Genomic DNA, 18,056 nt, shown 5'->3' on the forward strand with positions numbered 1-18,056 from the left:
TACCAGCATATGGCGTTGTTACAGTAGCCGGGAGACCACAATGCAATTCCAGAGTAGTTGTTTGGCTTGCCAAGGTACTAGCCCTATTATAGGATACACTTGTGCACTTCCCATGTTGCGCCACAGGAGGGTGAGCTGGCATCACACCAGAGAGAAAGAGGAGCAGCTCTTCCCCTAGCAGTGTCACCCAAGACTCCCTCCCTTCCCAGAGCTGCCTCACAAGTGGGCGTTGCAACCAGGAAAGTTCACAGCCATCACGAACCTAACTGCCTGCACAGAGCACCAGCTTGTCTCTCCACCAAAGTGGTACCTATCTATATACTTACATAGAACATGCTTTCAAACTGTTGGGTGGACAGAAGCTGAGGCGAGTGACAGGAGCTCACCCTGCTACGCAGTGCTTGGGCTTGAACCGCTGGAAGCAAGACCATCTCCAGCATCATTAAGCCATGGAGCCACTGTGCCTCTCTTATTACTAACTTTTAAATGATTACAAATATTTTATCTTATTTGCCTCTGACCTCAGTTTTTATTCTATTATCATGTTTTATTTGATATTACAGAAAACACATGTCAACCTTCACGACTTATTTGCTTATCCTGTCTACCAAGCAGCTCCTCCTAATAAAGTTCTCTCTTGGCTACAGTTTTTTTTTTCATTAAAATAATTTGTCCTGTTAATTTTTTTTTCATATTTGTTTCTAAAAAATCATGTACTATATCAGGGGTGTCAAACTGCCGGTCCACGGACCGGACCCGTCATCCGGAAGTTGCGCCCACCCCATTGCCAGCAATGGCAAAACTGTCCCGATATGTTGTGCAACGTCACGTGACATCGAGAGTTTGACATGTCTGTACTATATGGATTTGAAAAGCAGTTCACTTGAGTTTATTGTAAAAGTTATACAAACTATTTGCATTCAATATATGTTGTCCAAAATTACTTTTTAAAAGTACATGTGGGTAGATATGCACAATTGAGACCAAATTGCTTTTAATCCTCATAAGAAAATTTATTTACCTTTATTTTAGAACACGTTCAAGTAATAATCTTTGGGTTAAACTGGGAACAGTGATGCTTATGAAGTGCCTACAGGAGCAAAAGAAGAGTGTGGGAGATGAGATTCTGAAGATCTGCCGCTCTTTATACGAGACAAAGCACAGGCTCTCTGCAGAGGTAAGTTTACATGACTAGAGTCCTTGTTAGACATGACCAAGTTTATATGGACAGTAAACTTGTTAATATATGTAATTTATTCATTAAACATAGAATGATAATAGTAAAGAAGCTTTGAAATAGTTTAGCAACAATTAGTAACTCCTTTGTTACAGGTGCAGTGATATTCCTTTTGTTCGTCAACCCATTTGCACTAGATTTAGCTCTCATGTAAATCTCACAGAGTCTGAAGTCCTGAAACAGTTGCATTTTTTATTAGTTTGTCACTACTGACAACAGATGGGTCCCAGCTGTCCATTCATTTCCATGTCACTAGTTCAACCAAAGCTCCTGCCAGGATCCTTCCTAATGAAATTCTGTTTCATCTCTGTTGGTGGATCAGGGTATTCAAGAGTGCTAACCAACACCCAGTACTTGTTTGATTTACAGAGTTTGTCACGTAAGCTTTTATTGATTCAGTATTTTTGGGGGAAAGTTTGCTAAAATATTAAAACTTCTAAATTGCTTGAAGTCTCTTTTCCTCCAGATGTGGCAATACAAACACCTCATCACAAACTGCTAGCTTCAAACTCTTCTGTGCTTCTTTTTGTAAGTTCACTTTTGTCCCAACCACATCCATAAAAATTTTCATTGTTACAGGGCCCTGAAATACTGTGAACATGTTTTAGAGATTGGACTGGTCAGATTCCATGCAGGAGAAACTGAAAACATATCTCAGAAATGTACCGGGAGAAAAGGTTGCAAAGTAAACGTATTTAGGATTGACTTATTTATTTATTGAGGGGGAAAGTTTAATGATTTTTATCTTTACAGATAACGTGCCAATATTAAAAAAGTATAACCAAATAAATTGCTCCAAAATAAAGCAAGTTAATGCAATAAAAACAAAACTATTCAGTAAGTGAAATATAGTTTCAAAGGATCAGATGCCTACCTTATATTGTTTATATATTATAATTGCTTTAGACCAAGATCTTTATTTTAATTGCATTATAGTCCCCTACCTGAGTCTTTTTAAAACTTGGTAAGTCAGGAATTGCTTCTGGGACTTTTTAATATGAAGAACATGTCCTAGGCCAGGGGTAGGCAACCTTGGCTCTTTTATGACTCGTGGACTTCAACTCCCAGAATTCCTGAGCCAGCCATGCTGAGGGGAAAGGGAGAGGTTTCCAAGCTGAGTCATGCTGGCTCAGGAATTCTGGGAGTTGGAAGTCCACAAGTCATAAAAGAGCCAAGGTTGCCTACCTCTGTCCTAGATGGAAGCGTTCATGGGACTATGACAGCATGGCAAATATGGGCAGCAAAATGTTCATACTTCACCCTATTTAAAAACACCCAAGGGTGAGCAGGAGGAGCTGATCATGAGCTGTGGCTCCATTGCATTGGAGTTAGATACATGCCTTTCCTGGCACTTTGAGCGGCGGCTATGAGTAGCTGGATCTAAGAAGTAAATGACACTTTAGAGGAGAGTGTTGTCCTGGATGCCTTTAAAAAGATACCTTCTAGCTACACTAGATAATTATTCTTCTATATTTAACCTTTCTTTTTTAGGGAAATTTGTTTGTTTTTAATGTATTAAATCAATCTATCTAGATACCCTATCAACATGTGATTCAGGGCTATATACTCAAACTAAAACTATATATAGTAATAATTTTAAAAAAGAGCAATCCCGGCATTTTTGAAAAGCTGTAAAGGCTCCTGCAGGACCTTTGAAAGCTAAGATCACTTATTTTGAGATTAGCATTAGTGGTTTTCTTATAATTGTATATTGCCTATTTATTTCACCAGCTTATTGCTATGTTGTTATTTAATTTATGGTTTTTAACTGTATTTTGGTTTTTAAATTATTATTGTAGGTTGCTGTCTTAAGATTTTGGAGGTTTACCAATATAATAAATATATACAAATGTGATCTGTAAGGAAACATTGCAGTAAAGCTTTGTCCCCCAATAAGAGATGTGGTTGGTGTAGTTGACACATTGTTATTATTACCCCATATTTCCTGCAGGAACTCAAAGTAGAGAATGTAGTAGTCCCTTCTCCATTTTTCTCCTAAAACTTCAACCGTGTGCAGTTTTGTTGGATTGAAAGTGAATGATTAGTGAGCTTTTTGGCTGAGGATGGACTTGGATCTGACTCTCTCCTGATCCTGATCTAACATCTTAAGCATTATCCCACATTGGTTGTTAAAGATTAGTCTTGAATTTCAGCTACTGCTAACCAGAAATAACAGCTGTTCAATATTCATACAGCACACAAAATAGTCACAGTTGGCTGTGGTTAGGTGTGATTGTATTAACTATTTAAACTGATTTATGCTGTTGTTTGAGTGATTGCACAAGAAAAAAAAACCAATAAATTAAATGCCTTGTAGATGAGGTAGTAAAATTAGAAATATTGAACTTTTCATCATCTCTTGCAATTTTAGAGGCTTATTTCTGGTAAACAATATAACAAAAGGCTTGTAGAGCACAATATGAAATACCGATCATATATTTCTGCACATTTTTCATGCATCTGGAAAGCACTATTTATTGCCATGTGTACAAGGCTTGCAAAAAAAGAAAAGTTGATGGCTCTTAGGTTTAACAGTTGGGTGAAGCAGCAGTTTTATAGTGCCAGTAGCATTTTATATCTGCAAACCCATCAAAACCTTAAGTGAAGAAGCTGAATGATAAGAGGTTAGGCTAGAACTATAAAACTTCTTTCTGAAGAAATCAGAATGACATTTTTATTCCTAGAGACTAGGAGCGGGAAAGAAAAGATAAAGATATACAGAACTGCACTAGCCAATCTCTAAGGTACATCATCTGTACAACTAATTAATTCAAATAAGTGTCTTAACACAGTGGCAGCTTATTATATATATATATATATATATATATATATATATATATATATATATATATATATATATATATATATATATATATATATACAGGAAGTTTTTCAGACAGATGTCTAATTGATTACACCTTGATATTTTTTAACTGCTATACTGCAGTTTTACTTTTTACAATCTCTTTTGCCTTGCAGCTCCCAACTAGGGGCATTAAGCAGGCTCAAGTCGCAACTGTGAAACATTACAAATCCAAATTTCTTTTTCTGACAAAGAATTAAAGAATTAAATTGGGAGACTAAGATGGCCATTTCGAGCTCATTCTGCTCTCTTCAGTTAGCCACACCCTTTATGGGATTTGAACCTGGGCAGTTTACATACTAGGTTGTGATTTAACCACCAAGCCATACATATGCATACACAGTTGAGCCAGCTTGTTCTTAACGGTGGAAGAATGCTTCATAGAGCGAGCTGTTATCCTATTAACAGTTATATAGACTAATTAGCATATATGCTGATTTGAGTTTGAATGAAAAACTAATTCCATTTTATAGTGCCCGGTCTCCATTTGGAAGTCTGCCAAATCAACCAGTAGAAAGATATTTTTGTTGGATTTTTTATAAGCGCCCTAAAGTTGCTTTGGATAGTGAGATAGGCAGCTTATAAATTTCTTAAATAAATAAACTAAAATTTATCAATTATGCTACAGTCACACTCCAGTTATGGATGCATGGATTCCTTTTGTGCTTGTTCTGTACTAAAGCTGAACTAATTTTTCAAATATTTTCTGTTCAATACGATCATTTTCCAGAGATTGTGATTTTAGGGAATGTTCCTGACAAATAATCAATTCATGGCAATCATATCTTTGTATCTAATAGGATAAGAAGCACAACATGAAACTACAAAGATATTTAAACACAGCATTATGCTAAGTGACTGCAGCTGGAACTGGATCTTGCTATTTTAAAAAAAAGTTTTGCTAAAATGAATAGACAAAATTGTTCTGGAATGAAAGTCTGTTTTGTATTGTTGAAAATCCTTTGGTATGCAAAATCACAGTTGTACCCCAGATTTTGTATGTATCTGTGTGTGTGAGAGATGGATGAATGGCTACAATTTGCATGCAGCTTCATTTCCATGGACTTTTTAAACATTAATTGTTCAGTGAATGTTTAGGGGTAAAATAAGGTAGGGACACAATGCAGAGCTTGATTCTTGAAATTCTTTCCACTCCTTTTACCAGCAGTGGCCATAAGTGACAACTAATGGCCTTCTTCTGGGACAAGAAGGCATCTCTTCAAAATGTTTATACAGTTAGTCCTCAACTTACAGCCACAGTTGAGCCCAACATTTGTTGTTAAGTGAGACATTTGTTAAGTGAGTTTTGCCCCATATTACGTCCTTTCTTGCCACAGTTGTTAAGTAAATCACTGCAGTTGATAAGTTAGCAACACGGTTGTTAAGTGAATCTGGCTTCCCCATTGATTTTGCTTGTCAAAAGGTCGCAAAAGTTGATCACATGACCTTGGGACACAGCAACAGTCATAAGTATGAGTCAGTTGCCAATCATATGAATTTTGATCACATGATCATGAGAATGCTATAAAGGTCGTAAGTGCGAAAAATGGTCATAAGTCACTTTTCCAGTGCTGTTGTAACTTTGAATGGTCACTAAAGGAACTGTTGTTTAGTTGAGGACTACCTGTACTTTAATTATTTTCTATGCAGTTCTCATAAAAGGAATTTTTAAGCCAGTTGAACAAGGCAGTCTTTTGCTCCATTCACTTCATTCATTCACAATTCCGTTTGCATTTCTTGCTGAATTTTCACCAAAGGTTTTTGGTTGCTTGCTTACTTTAAAAGAATTCAGGTTTTCATTTTGAACCTCATAAAAAGATTTCTTGAGTCAGAGTGCAAGTTGACTAATTACACCCAGATTTTCTATTTGTTTTCAGTGCATAAAAAGCCTGTGTTTGCTGCTCCTGAAGGAGTCTCTCCTGCTTCCTTCCCTGAAGCTACTTCTGGAAAGTAGAGATCAGGATCTACACTCCATGGCATTGGAGCAGATAACAGCAGTTGCTAAGGTAAATTGAATAAGCCAGTCTTCCTCATTGGAGGTAATAAATTAGCTCTTCTGTCATTATGTAGGAAGCTGGACCTCCTGAGTGTAATATAGCTATTACGCCTTTCCAAAGCTTTTGTGTCTGTAATCTACAGAACTATATATAACTAAGAGTTCATTTTATATGCTCAAGATGGCTAAGACTAATAATGTTTCTTCTAATTATTTTACATCATCTCTTCAGCCACTTGTTTATCAAAATAACAAAATACTTTATACCTGGGATGACTTAGATCAGTGATGGCGAACTTTTTAGAGACAGAGTGTCCAAAAACTGGCCCTGCCCCTGCTCCACCCCCTGCCCTTCCCCCACCCCGCCTACCCGCAGGGCCACTCACTGCCTCGAGGGACTGCCGCAGATCTCCCAGGCAGCTCAGCAGCACCATGGCAGCCACGCCCTCTGCCTGTGCCCCGCAGCATCAACTGTGCACGATGGGGCATGAGGGCAGAGTGCGCGATTGGGCATGAGGGCAGAGTCTTGTCTACGCTGCCTGGCTGCCATGTCCTTGGCTGCGCTGCTCCACGTGGGCCACGCTCGGGGGCGACTCTCCTCCAGGGGGGCTGCTGGGGAGGGGGCGTGGGGGAGGTGGGGCTGGGGCAACGGCACGTGTGCCCACAGAGAGGGCTGCAAGTGCCGCCTCTGGCATGCGTGCCATAGGTTCGCCACCACTGACTTAGACAATCCTTTTGTCATTAATTCTGTGTACAATGGAATATATTGGGCATAGTAGATTCAGTTTTAGATATCTTGACAAGTCAATGAACAAAAACCTTATTAAATCTTACTGTACAACATGGTGGTTAGGGGCAAAATATTTGAAAGGGATGATTCACTTTGACAACAGTAGTACAAGTTACATTTTTGTATATTAGAATTCATTAATAGCTTTCAGGGAATCCTTTGTGTATCTTTCATGTGGAAGCTGAAGATTCACTAGAGCAGACCAACTTCTGGCTCCTAACACTTGAACAATTATAAAGCTAAACAATGTGCCTCTTCCTGGCCAGACCACTATGTCTTCATATGAACACATGGCATATAGGGAGACACTTATAAAGCAGCCACTTGATCATAGTATTACCTATTTATAAGATGAGAACCTGTAGCTCTGAACTACAACATCCAGTATCACCTGCCTTTAATCATGCTGGCTAGACTTGCAGAAGTTAATTAACCTTAGGGATTCTCAGATTTATATATCATTTATATTTATGCTGTATGTCCACAATGGAGCTTTTAAATAAATATATATTGCTGCAGATAATGTACATTGCCCATAATTTTTTTATGGGTAGCTGTTTTATACAGCCCCATTCTCAAGTAGCGCCAGGAAGGGGAAAGCAATTTGTTCTCTTTCCCTCTTAAATACTCATAGCCAAGGAAGAGTCTGGCTCAAGAACTAAGCAGATGCTCCACATCTCTGAGGAGACAGAATATATAAACCTTTTTATACTACTTAAATAATTGGCATGAACTTAGCATCTCATAACATTTCAAGAATATCATTGGGTGGATTTTTCTTTCTCTTTTGAGGCTTTTCTTTTTCCTGTCCAGGTGTTACCATTTTCTTACAATTCAGTTCTTGCCTAGTTTAAGCTACATTATATGGTGCTTGAATAATAGATACTGTCGCCAGGCAAATTTTGTGAGTTAGCTCGTTTTTCCGTTTAAGCGTGGCTCTTTTGTTTCCTAAAGCTCTCTCCTTGCTTACATTACACCCGAGAATCATAACCAGCATCTGGAAAGCAAAATCAGAGCCTATTGATTTTCCTAGCAAGACTCAACAGCGACAGATATGCAAGAGGAAATGCAGTGCTCACTTGCTGATCAGATGTATTATTTAGTCATTTGTTGTCTAATACTGACAGCTTTATGGATGTTTACATTTAAAGAGATAATGGTGGGGGAAGTGCTGACACCAGGATTTCAGCTGCTTCTGCCTGCAGTAAAAAGGCTGGCTTCTTTTCCTAGCTCTTCTGAAATTACATTACCCTTGTATTTGCTGCTTATCCACCTCCAGATTACTGTTTCTGTGTATTTCCCTGATCAGAAATAACCGTTTCATCTTTGACAATGAATCTCGAGTATAAATAATTGAAAGAATATTAGGTTTGCCAGTAGCACCAGGCTATCACATTTAGTGACTAATTATCTGGACCCTTTTCAATCTGGTTTCAGGCCCGGCTACAGCACTGAGACTGCTTTGGTCGCACTGACCGATGACCTCTGGCGAGCCCGGGATAGGGGTCATTCCTCTATCGTGGTGCTTCTTGACCTCTCAGCGGCTTTCGATACCATCGACCATGGTATCCTTCTGCGTCGTCTCGGAGAGGTGGGGGTGGGTGGCACCGTATTGCGGTGGTTCTCCTCCTACCTCTCTGACAGGTCGCAGTCGGTGTTGGCGGGCGGACAGAGATCGAACCCTAGGCGCCTCGATCATGGGGTGCCTCAGGGCTCGGTCCTGTCCCCCCTCCTTTTTAACATCTACATGAAACCGCTGGGTGAGATCATTCGACGACACGGGGTGAGGTATCATCAGTACGCGGATGATACCCAATTGTATATCTCTACCCGTGTCCTTTCAGTGAAGCAGTCAACGTGATGTGCCGGTGCCTGGAAGATGTGAGGGTCTGGATGGGGGTGAACAGGCTTAGACTCAACCCTGACAAGACCGAGTGGCTCTGGGTCTTGCCTCCCAAAGGTCAACTGGATGGTCCATCATTAGTCCTGGGGGGGGGCAAATTTACCTCCCTCAGTGCAGGCACGCAACTTGGGTGTCCTCCTGGACTCACAGCTAAATTTGGAACAACATCTATTGGTTGTGGCCAGGGGGACCTTTGCCCAGGTTCGCCTGGTGCACCAGTTGCGGCCTTATTTGGACCAGGAGGCTTTACTCACGGTCACTCATGCCCTTGTCACCTCAAGACTGGATTACTGTAATGCGCTCTACATGGGGCTACCCTTGAAGAGCGTTCGGAGGCTGCAGTTGGTTCAGAATGCAGAGCGATTGTGGGTGCGCCAAGGTACGCCCACATGTCACCTATCCTCCGCGAGCTGCACTGGCTTCCTGTGGGTCTCCGGACGCAATTCAAGGTGTTGGTTATCATCTTTAAAGCCCTTCATGGCATAGGGCCAGGTTACTTACAGGACCGCATACTGCTGCACAGTTCCCAAAGACCGGTGAGGTCCCATAGATTGGGCCTCCTTCAGGTCCCGTCGGCCAGACAATATCGGCTGGCGGGCCCTCGGGGAAGGGCCTTTTCTGTGGTGGCTCCGACCTGGTGGAATCAACTTCCCCCCGAGGTTCGAACAACTCCCACCCTGCCAGCCTTTAAGAAAGCCGTTAAAACTCTCCTGTTCCGGCAGGCCTGAGGCTGATGTCCCCGGGGGGGGGGGCGGGATATGATCGGACTCGCGGTATGATTGTATTATTTTATTGTTTTATTGTTAGATGATTATTTTAATTTTGTACGCCGCCCTGAGTCCTTTGGGATTGGGCGGCATATAAATAAAATTAAATAAATAAATAGTGTGAATGGATCTTGTCTCAAACAAAAGTTCTGCTAAGATTTGTTTAGTTTTGAGTTTTGAATTTTGTTTATAATTCTAGGTAGTGTTGAAGATTAATAATATTTAATTTCTAGCTTCCAAATTGCACATTTAGCATGTGAACTGGTAAGCCTCAGCTCATCACCAGGGACCTTAGCCAAAAGTGCTGTTGTCAAAGAAAAATATTTTATTTTAAAAAATATTTTTTAGAAAAAAACACATGTCAAACTTTGATATATATATGTTTAAAATAAGATGAGCACCAGGGTAGTTAAAACTATAAAAAGTTTAATTAAAAAACGCCAAGCTTTCGCCGTTACCTGCCGGCATCATCAGGGCTTAAAATGCTAGAAAGTGAGGAAGTCCCTTTATAAGCAAGCTAGAGTCTGCGCCCGGCTCTTCGATCTTGTCATCGGACCTAATTGGGTGGATTGCCAATTGACAAGATCGAAGAGCCGGGCGCAGACCTTAGCTTGCTTATAAAGGGACTTCCTCACTTCCTAGCGTTTTAAGCCCTGATGATGCCGGCAGGTGATGGCGAAAGCTTGGCATTTTTTAATTAAACTTTTTATAGTTTAAACTACCCTCGTGCTCATCTTATTTTAAACATGAATATACCCAGGGTTCATATTTTTAATGCTATCATATATATGTATGTATGTATGTATGTATGTATTTATGTATGTATGTATGTAGGTCTTTGGTTATTCGGATTTTCTCCCGTGTCAAACTGGAAGTGTCTTGGCGACATTTTGACGAAGTCTTATTCGTCATCTTTAGGCTGGTGTTTTCAGCTTCGTGCTTCTAGGAGCAAGCCTAGAAGCTGAAAACACCAGCCTAAAGATGACGAATGAGACTTCGTCGAAACGTCGCCAAGACACTTCCAGTTTGACGCGGGAGAAAACCCGAATAACCAAAGACCTACATACAAACACCCGCGAAAACCTCAGAAAACATACATACATACATACATACATACATACATACATACATACATTGCTAAAGACATGATAGAAAATATCTGAAAAAAAAGGTGTGAGTAACATGCAGAATCTGGGAATTGTTGACTAGCACTCACATAGCAGGATAGGCTGTTTCTGTCTATTTAATCAAGTAATGGGCCCAGAATACTACCGCATATTATTCACATATTAATTTTACCTGTTTTTGCATTGTATACGCGATTCAAACTCCTGTATTTGTTGGATTTGTTAAACTGAAATCTTCACTGATTTAAGAATGCATTATTATCTCAACTGACACTGTGTACTTCATCAGTGCCTCTACATAGCTGCGGTAGCATCCTGGGCCCATTAGTTGATTAAATAGTCAGAAACAGCCTATCCTGCTATGTGAGTGTTAGTCAACAATTCCCAGATTCTGCATGTTACTCACACCTATTTTAACTAGCTTTCAGATATTTTCTATCATGTCTTTAGCATAAAAAACATATGTAGCTAAACTAATTTTCATTCCTTATCTTGTATTTTTAAAAGAGAAAAAATCTGATTACCATAAATTGAACAGCAAGAGCAATCCTCTCCTGCAAGAGGGCTGCTAGTGATGAAAAAGAAATGAGAAGCAGCAACCTAATGCTCATATTGATGGATACAAGAAGGGCAAAGCTTGCTATAAAAGGGGGAGGGAGGCTGGCTTATTCTTAATTGTTCTCTCTGATGTTCATAACTATATTTACGCTTTCTGTAAATTTTGTGTAAGAAATCTTTTGTCTTAATCTAGCATTGTTCTTTGTGGGCTGTTTATACAGTACTACCTATTAATTGCCAGAGTTCTAAATATTGTTTGGTAAGTTTGGTTGTTTTTTCAAGTAAATTGTTAAAGGAGAATGCTGCAGAAAATGAAAATGGGTTTAGTTTTTTCATGCATTTGATACGTTTGTTGCATGCTAATATGCTCAAGTAGCAATTGCACAGTTCCTGTATTTAACTTTTCTTTCCCTTGAGTTATGATCCAAAAGCAATCTGTTTTCTTCTTTAGGGATTTGTTTTATTTTTCTACAATGGTTTGGCTCAAGCTTTGTGTTCACATTTCAGAAACAGTTACTGTCCTGTGGATATTTTAACATTAAATTGGTTAAATTAATACACATCTAAAATATCCCAAGTATTTTTCTTTCCCAGTGGCGTTCTATGTAAATGTATGCCTTATGCCAGGATGGCAAACCTATGGCACGCGTGCCAGAGGTGGCACTCAGAGTCCTCTCTGTGGGCACACCTGCCGCCACCGCCAGCTTGCACAGGTCCATTGGGCTACCACTGGCACCCGGAGCATCAGCCCCACCCAGCACAAAGGAGGTGAAGCAGCTGGCTAGCAAGCTCAAGTAGAGGCAGTAGAGCACGCCCCCCCATGCGCTTTCTGGCCTCTGTCTGCAGGGGGGCTGATGGTGTCAGGCAGCAGCCGCCCCTGCATTGTCTTGCCCCGCAGCAATGGCACCCCTGCCCTACCCCTTGCCTCACCCCACAGGACGAGCCTCCTGCCCACCGCCCCACCTACTAAAGACCCCCTGGATCTCCCCCAATCCTGCCCAGCCCCGACAGGCGTGCCCCCCCACAAGCAAACTCAAGGTGGTCACGCCCATCCCGGCCATGCCCACTCAGTCTGCCGTGACAACCGCAGCCACGCCCACCCATGGGCCATGCCCACCCCCACCCCCCTGAGGGCACTATAATGCTGATGTGGCCCTGGCACTTTACGATACATAAATGGGTTTGGGCACTCGGTCTCTAAAAGGTTCGCCATCACTGCCTTATGCTATAATTCCAGCCAGCAGTTTCCTATTGAGCTAAAGTCATTGGCAGTTGTATCTCTCCTGTTCTTGGTCTGCATCTGCTTCCATTTCTCTCTGCTTAAGCCTGGGGTCACCTTTGCAAAAGCAGAAATTTTTCTTCATTAATTAGACAAAGCAAATAGATTTTTTAAAAAAAGTTTTGATTTGTCTGCACGCTCTCAATGCTACTCACTCACTTTTCATGGCTCTCCTGTACCTTCTGGTTTTCACTGCTGTGATTTTAAAATCTCATGCATTTAAATCTGTTATCTAAAAGACCTAAAGGTAGAAGTCTGTCTTTTTGCTCCACCTTAGTGAGCAACCCCTCTCCTGCCTCTGGATTTGTTGGACTACTGAGATGGGAGAAATCTGAGCATCAGCCTTTAAAATCCTAAAAAACAATAGCAGCAGCTGACATTATTTGTGTTAGACATAATCAGAGTATTAATTTAGCATTTGAAATATATTAAACACATAGGAAGCAGTTTGTTAGCTTCCCTTGCCATTTTAGAGGACCCTATTTACTTGGGGGGGGAAGCTCACCTTGAAGTTAAAAACAACCATCCAAAAAGAATATTCAACAAAAGAGAAAGTTTTTCAAACTTGGCAACTAAGAAGTGTGAACTATAGCTTCCAGAATTCCACAGTCAGCATGCCCAGCTGGTTTGACCTAGCAAAAGGAGTGGGGAATCTTGGCTCTTTTATGACTTGTGGACTTCAACTCCCAGCCATGGCTGGCTCAGGATTCTGGGAGTTGAAGTCCGCAAGTCATAAAAGAGCCAAGATTCCCCACCCATGTCCTAGCAGAGTTGGCCTGCTCCATCAATTAAACAAGCCACTTGCATATATGCTGGAAGTTTGCCCTCTCTATAGCAGCATTTGCCCTGTGAAATGAAGTCCCCCCCCCCCAAATTGTAATGGCTTCTTCCACCCTACTGATATTTCAAAGAGTCCTAAACACTACACTCACACTAAGCCTGTTCTGGAGAGTCTTCCTACCCTTTCCCTGCCAATAAACATTTATACATGATACTTTTGTTTCATACGTTTATTTGCAGGTTAGCAGAGACTATATTCCAAACAGACAAGACCAGAGCAAAAGAATAATAATTGAATTAATGATTCCTGATTAATTCTGAAATAGTATCAGCTGAGGGTTTCTAAGGGGTTTATTATTTAGAGTAAGAGGTTTTTTTTAAGTTGAATGAAGCGAAGCTTAATTATTATTTGCCAATTAGTGAGCATTTTCAAAGTCTTCTTGTCGTAGGCAGAGAAAGGTGGAAAAGTTTGCAGTTGCATACAGTGAAAGGAGAAACTGTTGTTGAGCTTTGGCAATTGACTACTCTCTGTGAGCTGAAAGAAAGAGGTGTTGATGGGGGGGGGGAGTGCAGAAATTAACAAGTGGCCAGCCACTTTGCCAAACAGCAAAGCCAGAAGGTATTCAGAGAATATGATAGGTTTGGAAATTCACCCATATATAAAAAACCTATTAGAGAAAGTTTTCTTCAAATAAATGTCAGCAACAGAATTTTACTAACTTTATGGCACAAAATTGGGAATTTTTGCCCTTCACTTAACATTATGTTTTAATGGAAATAAAATTAGTGTAGCAGAGGATTAATTCTTACATCCTTTAAATGTATATGGGGAAAATAAAGGAAAACAGTAGCACAATTAAAAGTAGAAGCAGCTTGGGGTTTTTTTGCAACAAAATAGTCATAATTAAATATTGCCAGCACTTTGCTTCCTTCTCCAAATCATAGGTGGTTTCCTTCAGATATAAATTGGGGTTTAGAGCAAGTAATGAGATTGTGTATGCCGTCTTCTTTGCCTTCCATTAAATCTCCTAATCCACTTTTGGGTGTTAACAGATGGGAGATGAAATGAGTCAATAACGTGCTCAAGGTAAAATGAAATACTTGATTTGTGTTTTGTTGTGGGCTACTAACTGCCACCTGTAACTCCAATTTGGGAAGGAGATAAGAGATTGCATATTTTCTCCAAACTGGTCTTACATCATAACCTTTGTTTTCATTGTATTTTGTTTTTGTTCTGAATAAATCAGTTGTCGGATAATTACACACCCACAAGCATCAAGAGACAATATCTTGCGATATCTACTCTGCCCACTGAGGAGTTTTTATAGCATAATGCAAGCTGTGAAATCCATCTCTTCCATTTTTACACATTGATTGCTTTAAAACTCAATTTTGTAATCAAATCTATGGTTTAACCCTTTGTCCTTTTCCTTTGTCCATTTTGTACAACTGAAATTTTCTTTTTTTTTCAGCTATGGAGGGTGCAGGATATTTTGGTTGCTGTGGCATTTTTTTTTTTTTTTTTTTTTTGTGGCATCTGTTATACTTCACAAGTATCAACATGTTGAGGAACAACAATTCATTGTCTTTTTATTTCTCAAAACACCATAAACAAACTGGCCAAATATCATTTGTCTTATTCAGTGCACTTATATACTTAGAATTTAATGTTCTAGAATTGCTTTTGTGAAACAGGCAATTTGTATATAGCACTTAGAGTAATGCAACTGCCTATTTATTAGGTTTTTTACAAAAAAAAATCTGGATTTGAAACTTGAAGGTTTTTTGTGCTATTAAAACAGCTTAACTTTCTGCGAAAGTGCTTTTAAATGAAGTATATAAATTGCTTATATTGGAACATGGCCATCTTGTTTTTAATACGATCTGCAATTTGGAAATCACTCAAGCCTGCTGTTCTTGTTCTCAAAGCCTCTGTATCAGTTGGGAGTTAGTTTTACCAATGTAATCTAAAGGTGAAGAGTTGATTGTGGGATTCAACTTAATGAGCCATTCTGCTAGTATAACAGCTCAAAATCAGAATGAAAAGATGTTATTCCTGAAGCGAAGTGCACATAAGGAACAATACTTGCTATCTAGTAAATATGCATGTATCTCGGAAGTTGTGTGCAATCATATGAAATTGTGGTTTGTATTAATTCAAAACATTAAGCAGGGAAGCTTGCATATTTTCTCATCAGCATAATAGCTAGTGGATATCAGGGAAAGTTGCTCAGATAACATTCAGAGCATTAGTTCAAAACTTTTCCTTAGTAGAAGGAGCCACAATCAAGGCTTCCATTCAAATGAGGAGGGAGAAGTAAAGTGGTTATTCATTTTTACCTGCTTTCCTTTCCACTGACAGATTCTGTACAACCGCTTGTGCTGTATGTATCCCCACACAACCATTTTGTGCACTTTATAAATGATAGAAAACACCTCAAACTTAAAATTCCAAATGGCTCTACCATCCATGCTTCCTATTGGGGAACAAAGTAAGGCATATTTATCTAATTAGCAACTTTTATCCAGTTGTCTAAAGTAGGCTACATCTGTCACAACACTTTCAGTATATAGGATGGATTCTTACCCAGCAGAGGAAAGGCAGTGATGGTGAAAGAAAAGTAGGGAAATTGAGTGGCTTATCATTCCATCTGTGAATAAAATATACAACTCTATATTCATTTTTTTCAAAAATAATGTTAGCTTATGCTTCTTTTTTTGTCCAGGTTGATGACACCAACTGTGACTCTGAATTTCTTTCTTTGCTCCTCGATGAGAAATTAGTAGTGAAATGCATTCCCACAGTTTATTATTCTCACCTTGTTAACTATATGATCACCAATCAAGAGGAAGGACGCTGGAATGTGATAAAAATAGCAAAACAGTTGCAGGAAAAAGGCTTTGTTGCTGAGGCAGGTTCACTTCTGATGGCCTTCAAAGGAACACATCCTGCACTCCAGACCTATGGTGCATCTCTGATTTCTCTTAGGCACTGGATTTAATGGGACGATGCTTCAAGTTGCAATTGATGCCTCAGATATGACTGCTCAATTGGAAATCTTGCTGAAGAAAAATAATAATTTCTCTGTTTTCATTAAAGGCTTACTTTTCAACTAATTTGAGCTTATTTTTAGTGTGGAAGAAAAATTAAGTCAAGGATGTCATCAGTCTTGAATCCTTCAGGCCCACAAGAGATCTAAGTCCAGCCCACCTTGAATTCTAATGACTCATTTACTGCCAGTTTGCTTTGACCATTAGTAGTTTAGATTTTTGTTTAGAGTGTTAGCATGCAATAAACCTGGATTCCTTTGAACCACCTTGCTTCCTGATTTCTTGTGCCTGACAATAATCTCTTAAGAATAATACTAGGCAGAATGTTTAGTTGTTGGTTTTTTGTTTTTTTGTAAAATATCAGGTTGATACTAGGTATAACAACAGTTTTTTTTTCATAAACATTGAAATTGGACCTGCAAGTCATAGTGTTTTTGTAATTTTTTTATTTTTTTTTTAATTATTGTCAGGTGCAAGAAATCAAGAACCAGGATTGTTCAAATGAGTACGAGTTTATTCCATTCTACATCTAAACAAGAATCTGAACTGCTAACAGTCAAGACAAATTGGCAGTAGATAAGAGTCAATAGAAATCAAGAAGGGCTGAACTTAGATCTTTTGTTGGGCACAAAGGGATTCATGACTGATGATGCATTTGACTCCTCCTCCTCTAATTATTATTATTTAGTTAAATTTGTATTCCACCAAGAAATATTGAGTGGTGGAAGTGAGGTAGGGTGGAATAAAGTATGTGTCTAATAGTTTGTTTTTAACAGTCTTTATAGAGATAGAGTCACATGGTTAGTTTATAAATTGATAGGTTTATAATTTGGTTTGCTTTCAAGAGCATGTTAGTGTATAAAATTGGAAAGTATCTATTTAGAAAATGTTTATACATTGTTGATGAATTTACATTTTTAAATTTTTGCTTAAACTGTAACTATAAGCTGTTAAACATACCTTAATTTTTGCCTGTTTAGGAGAAGCAGACAGACAAAATAACAGGAAAGGAATCATAAACATTATGATAAAACAAAGGAAGTTACATATTATGGATTTTACTCTCTACTCGTCCAACCCCCTGCTCAGGCAGGAAACCCTATACCATTTCAGACAAATGGCTGTCCAGTCTCTTAAAAACTTCCAGTGTTGGAGCATTCACCACTTCTGGAGGCAGGTTGTTCCACTGGTTAATTATTCTAACTGTCAGGAAGTTTCTCCTTAGTTCCAGGTTGCCTCTTTCCTTGATTAGTTTCCATCCGTTGCTTCTTGTCCTGCCTTCAGGCGCCTTAGAAAATAGCTTGACTCCCTCTTCTTTGTGGCAGCCCCTAAGATATTGGAACACTGCTATCATGTCCCCCCTCGTCCTTCTCTTCATTAAACTAGACATACTCAATTCCAGCAACCGTTCCTCATATGTTTTAGCCTCCAGTCCCCTAATCATCTTTGTTGCTCTTCTCTGTACTCTTTCTAGAGTCTCAGCATCTTTTTTATATTGTAGTGACCAAAACTGGATGCAGTATTCCAAGTGTGGCCTTACCAAGGCATTGTAAAGTGGTATTAATACTTCACGTGATTCTATCCCTCTGTTAACGCAGCCCAGCACTGAGTTGGCTTTTATGGCAGCTGCAGTACACTGCTGGTTCATATTTAAGTGATTGTCCACTAGGACTCTGAGATCCCTCTCACAGTTACTACTATTGAG

General features: G+C 39.5%; 1 protein-coding gene across 1 annotated transcript; it reads left to right on the forward strand.

Annotated features, from left to right (window-relative positions):
- Positions 1–967: 967 nt before the first annotated feature.
- Positions 968–16,417, forward strand: LOC120314180 (neuroblastoma-amplified sequence-like; the record flags this gene model as incomplete). The annotated part of the gene is made up of 3 exons (XM_039357007.1): positions 968–1,177; positions 5,978–6,106; positions 16,027–16,417. Coding segments are annotated over 3 exons (615 nt in total), but the record flags the coding sequence as incomplete, so codon positions are not given.
- Between the last annotated feature and the right edge of the window lie 1,639 nt (positions 16,418–18,056).

The sequence above is a fragment of the Crotalus tigris genome, unplaced genomic scaffold, assembly GCF_016545835.1.
Source record: "Crotalus tigris isolate CLP2741 ecotype Arizona unplaced genomic scaffold, ASM1654583v1 scf7180000017575.500234, whole genome shotgun sequence".
Taxonomy (NCBI): Eukaryota; Metazoa; Chordata; class Lepidosauria; order Squamata; family Viperidae; genus Crotalus; species Crotalus tigris.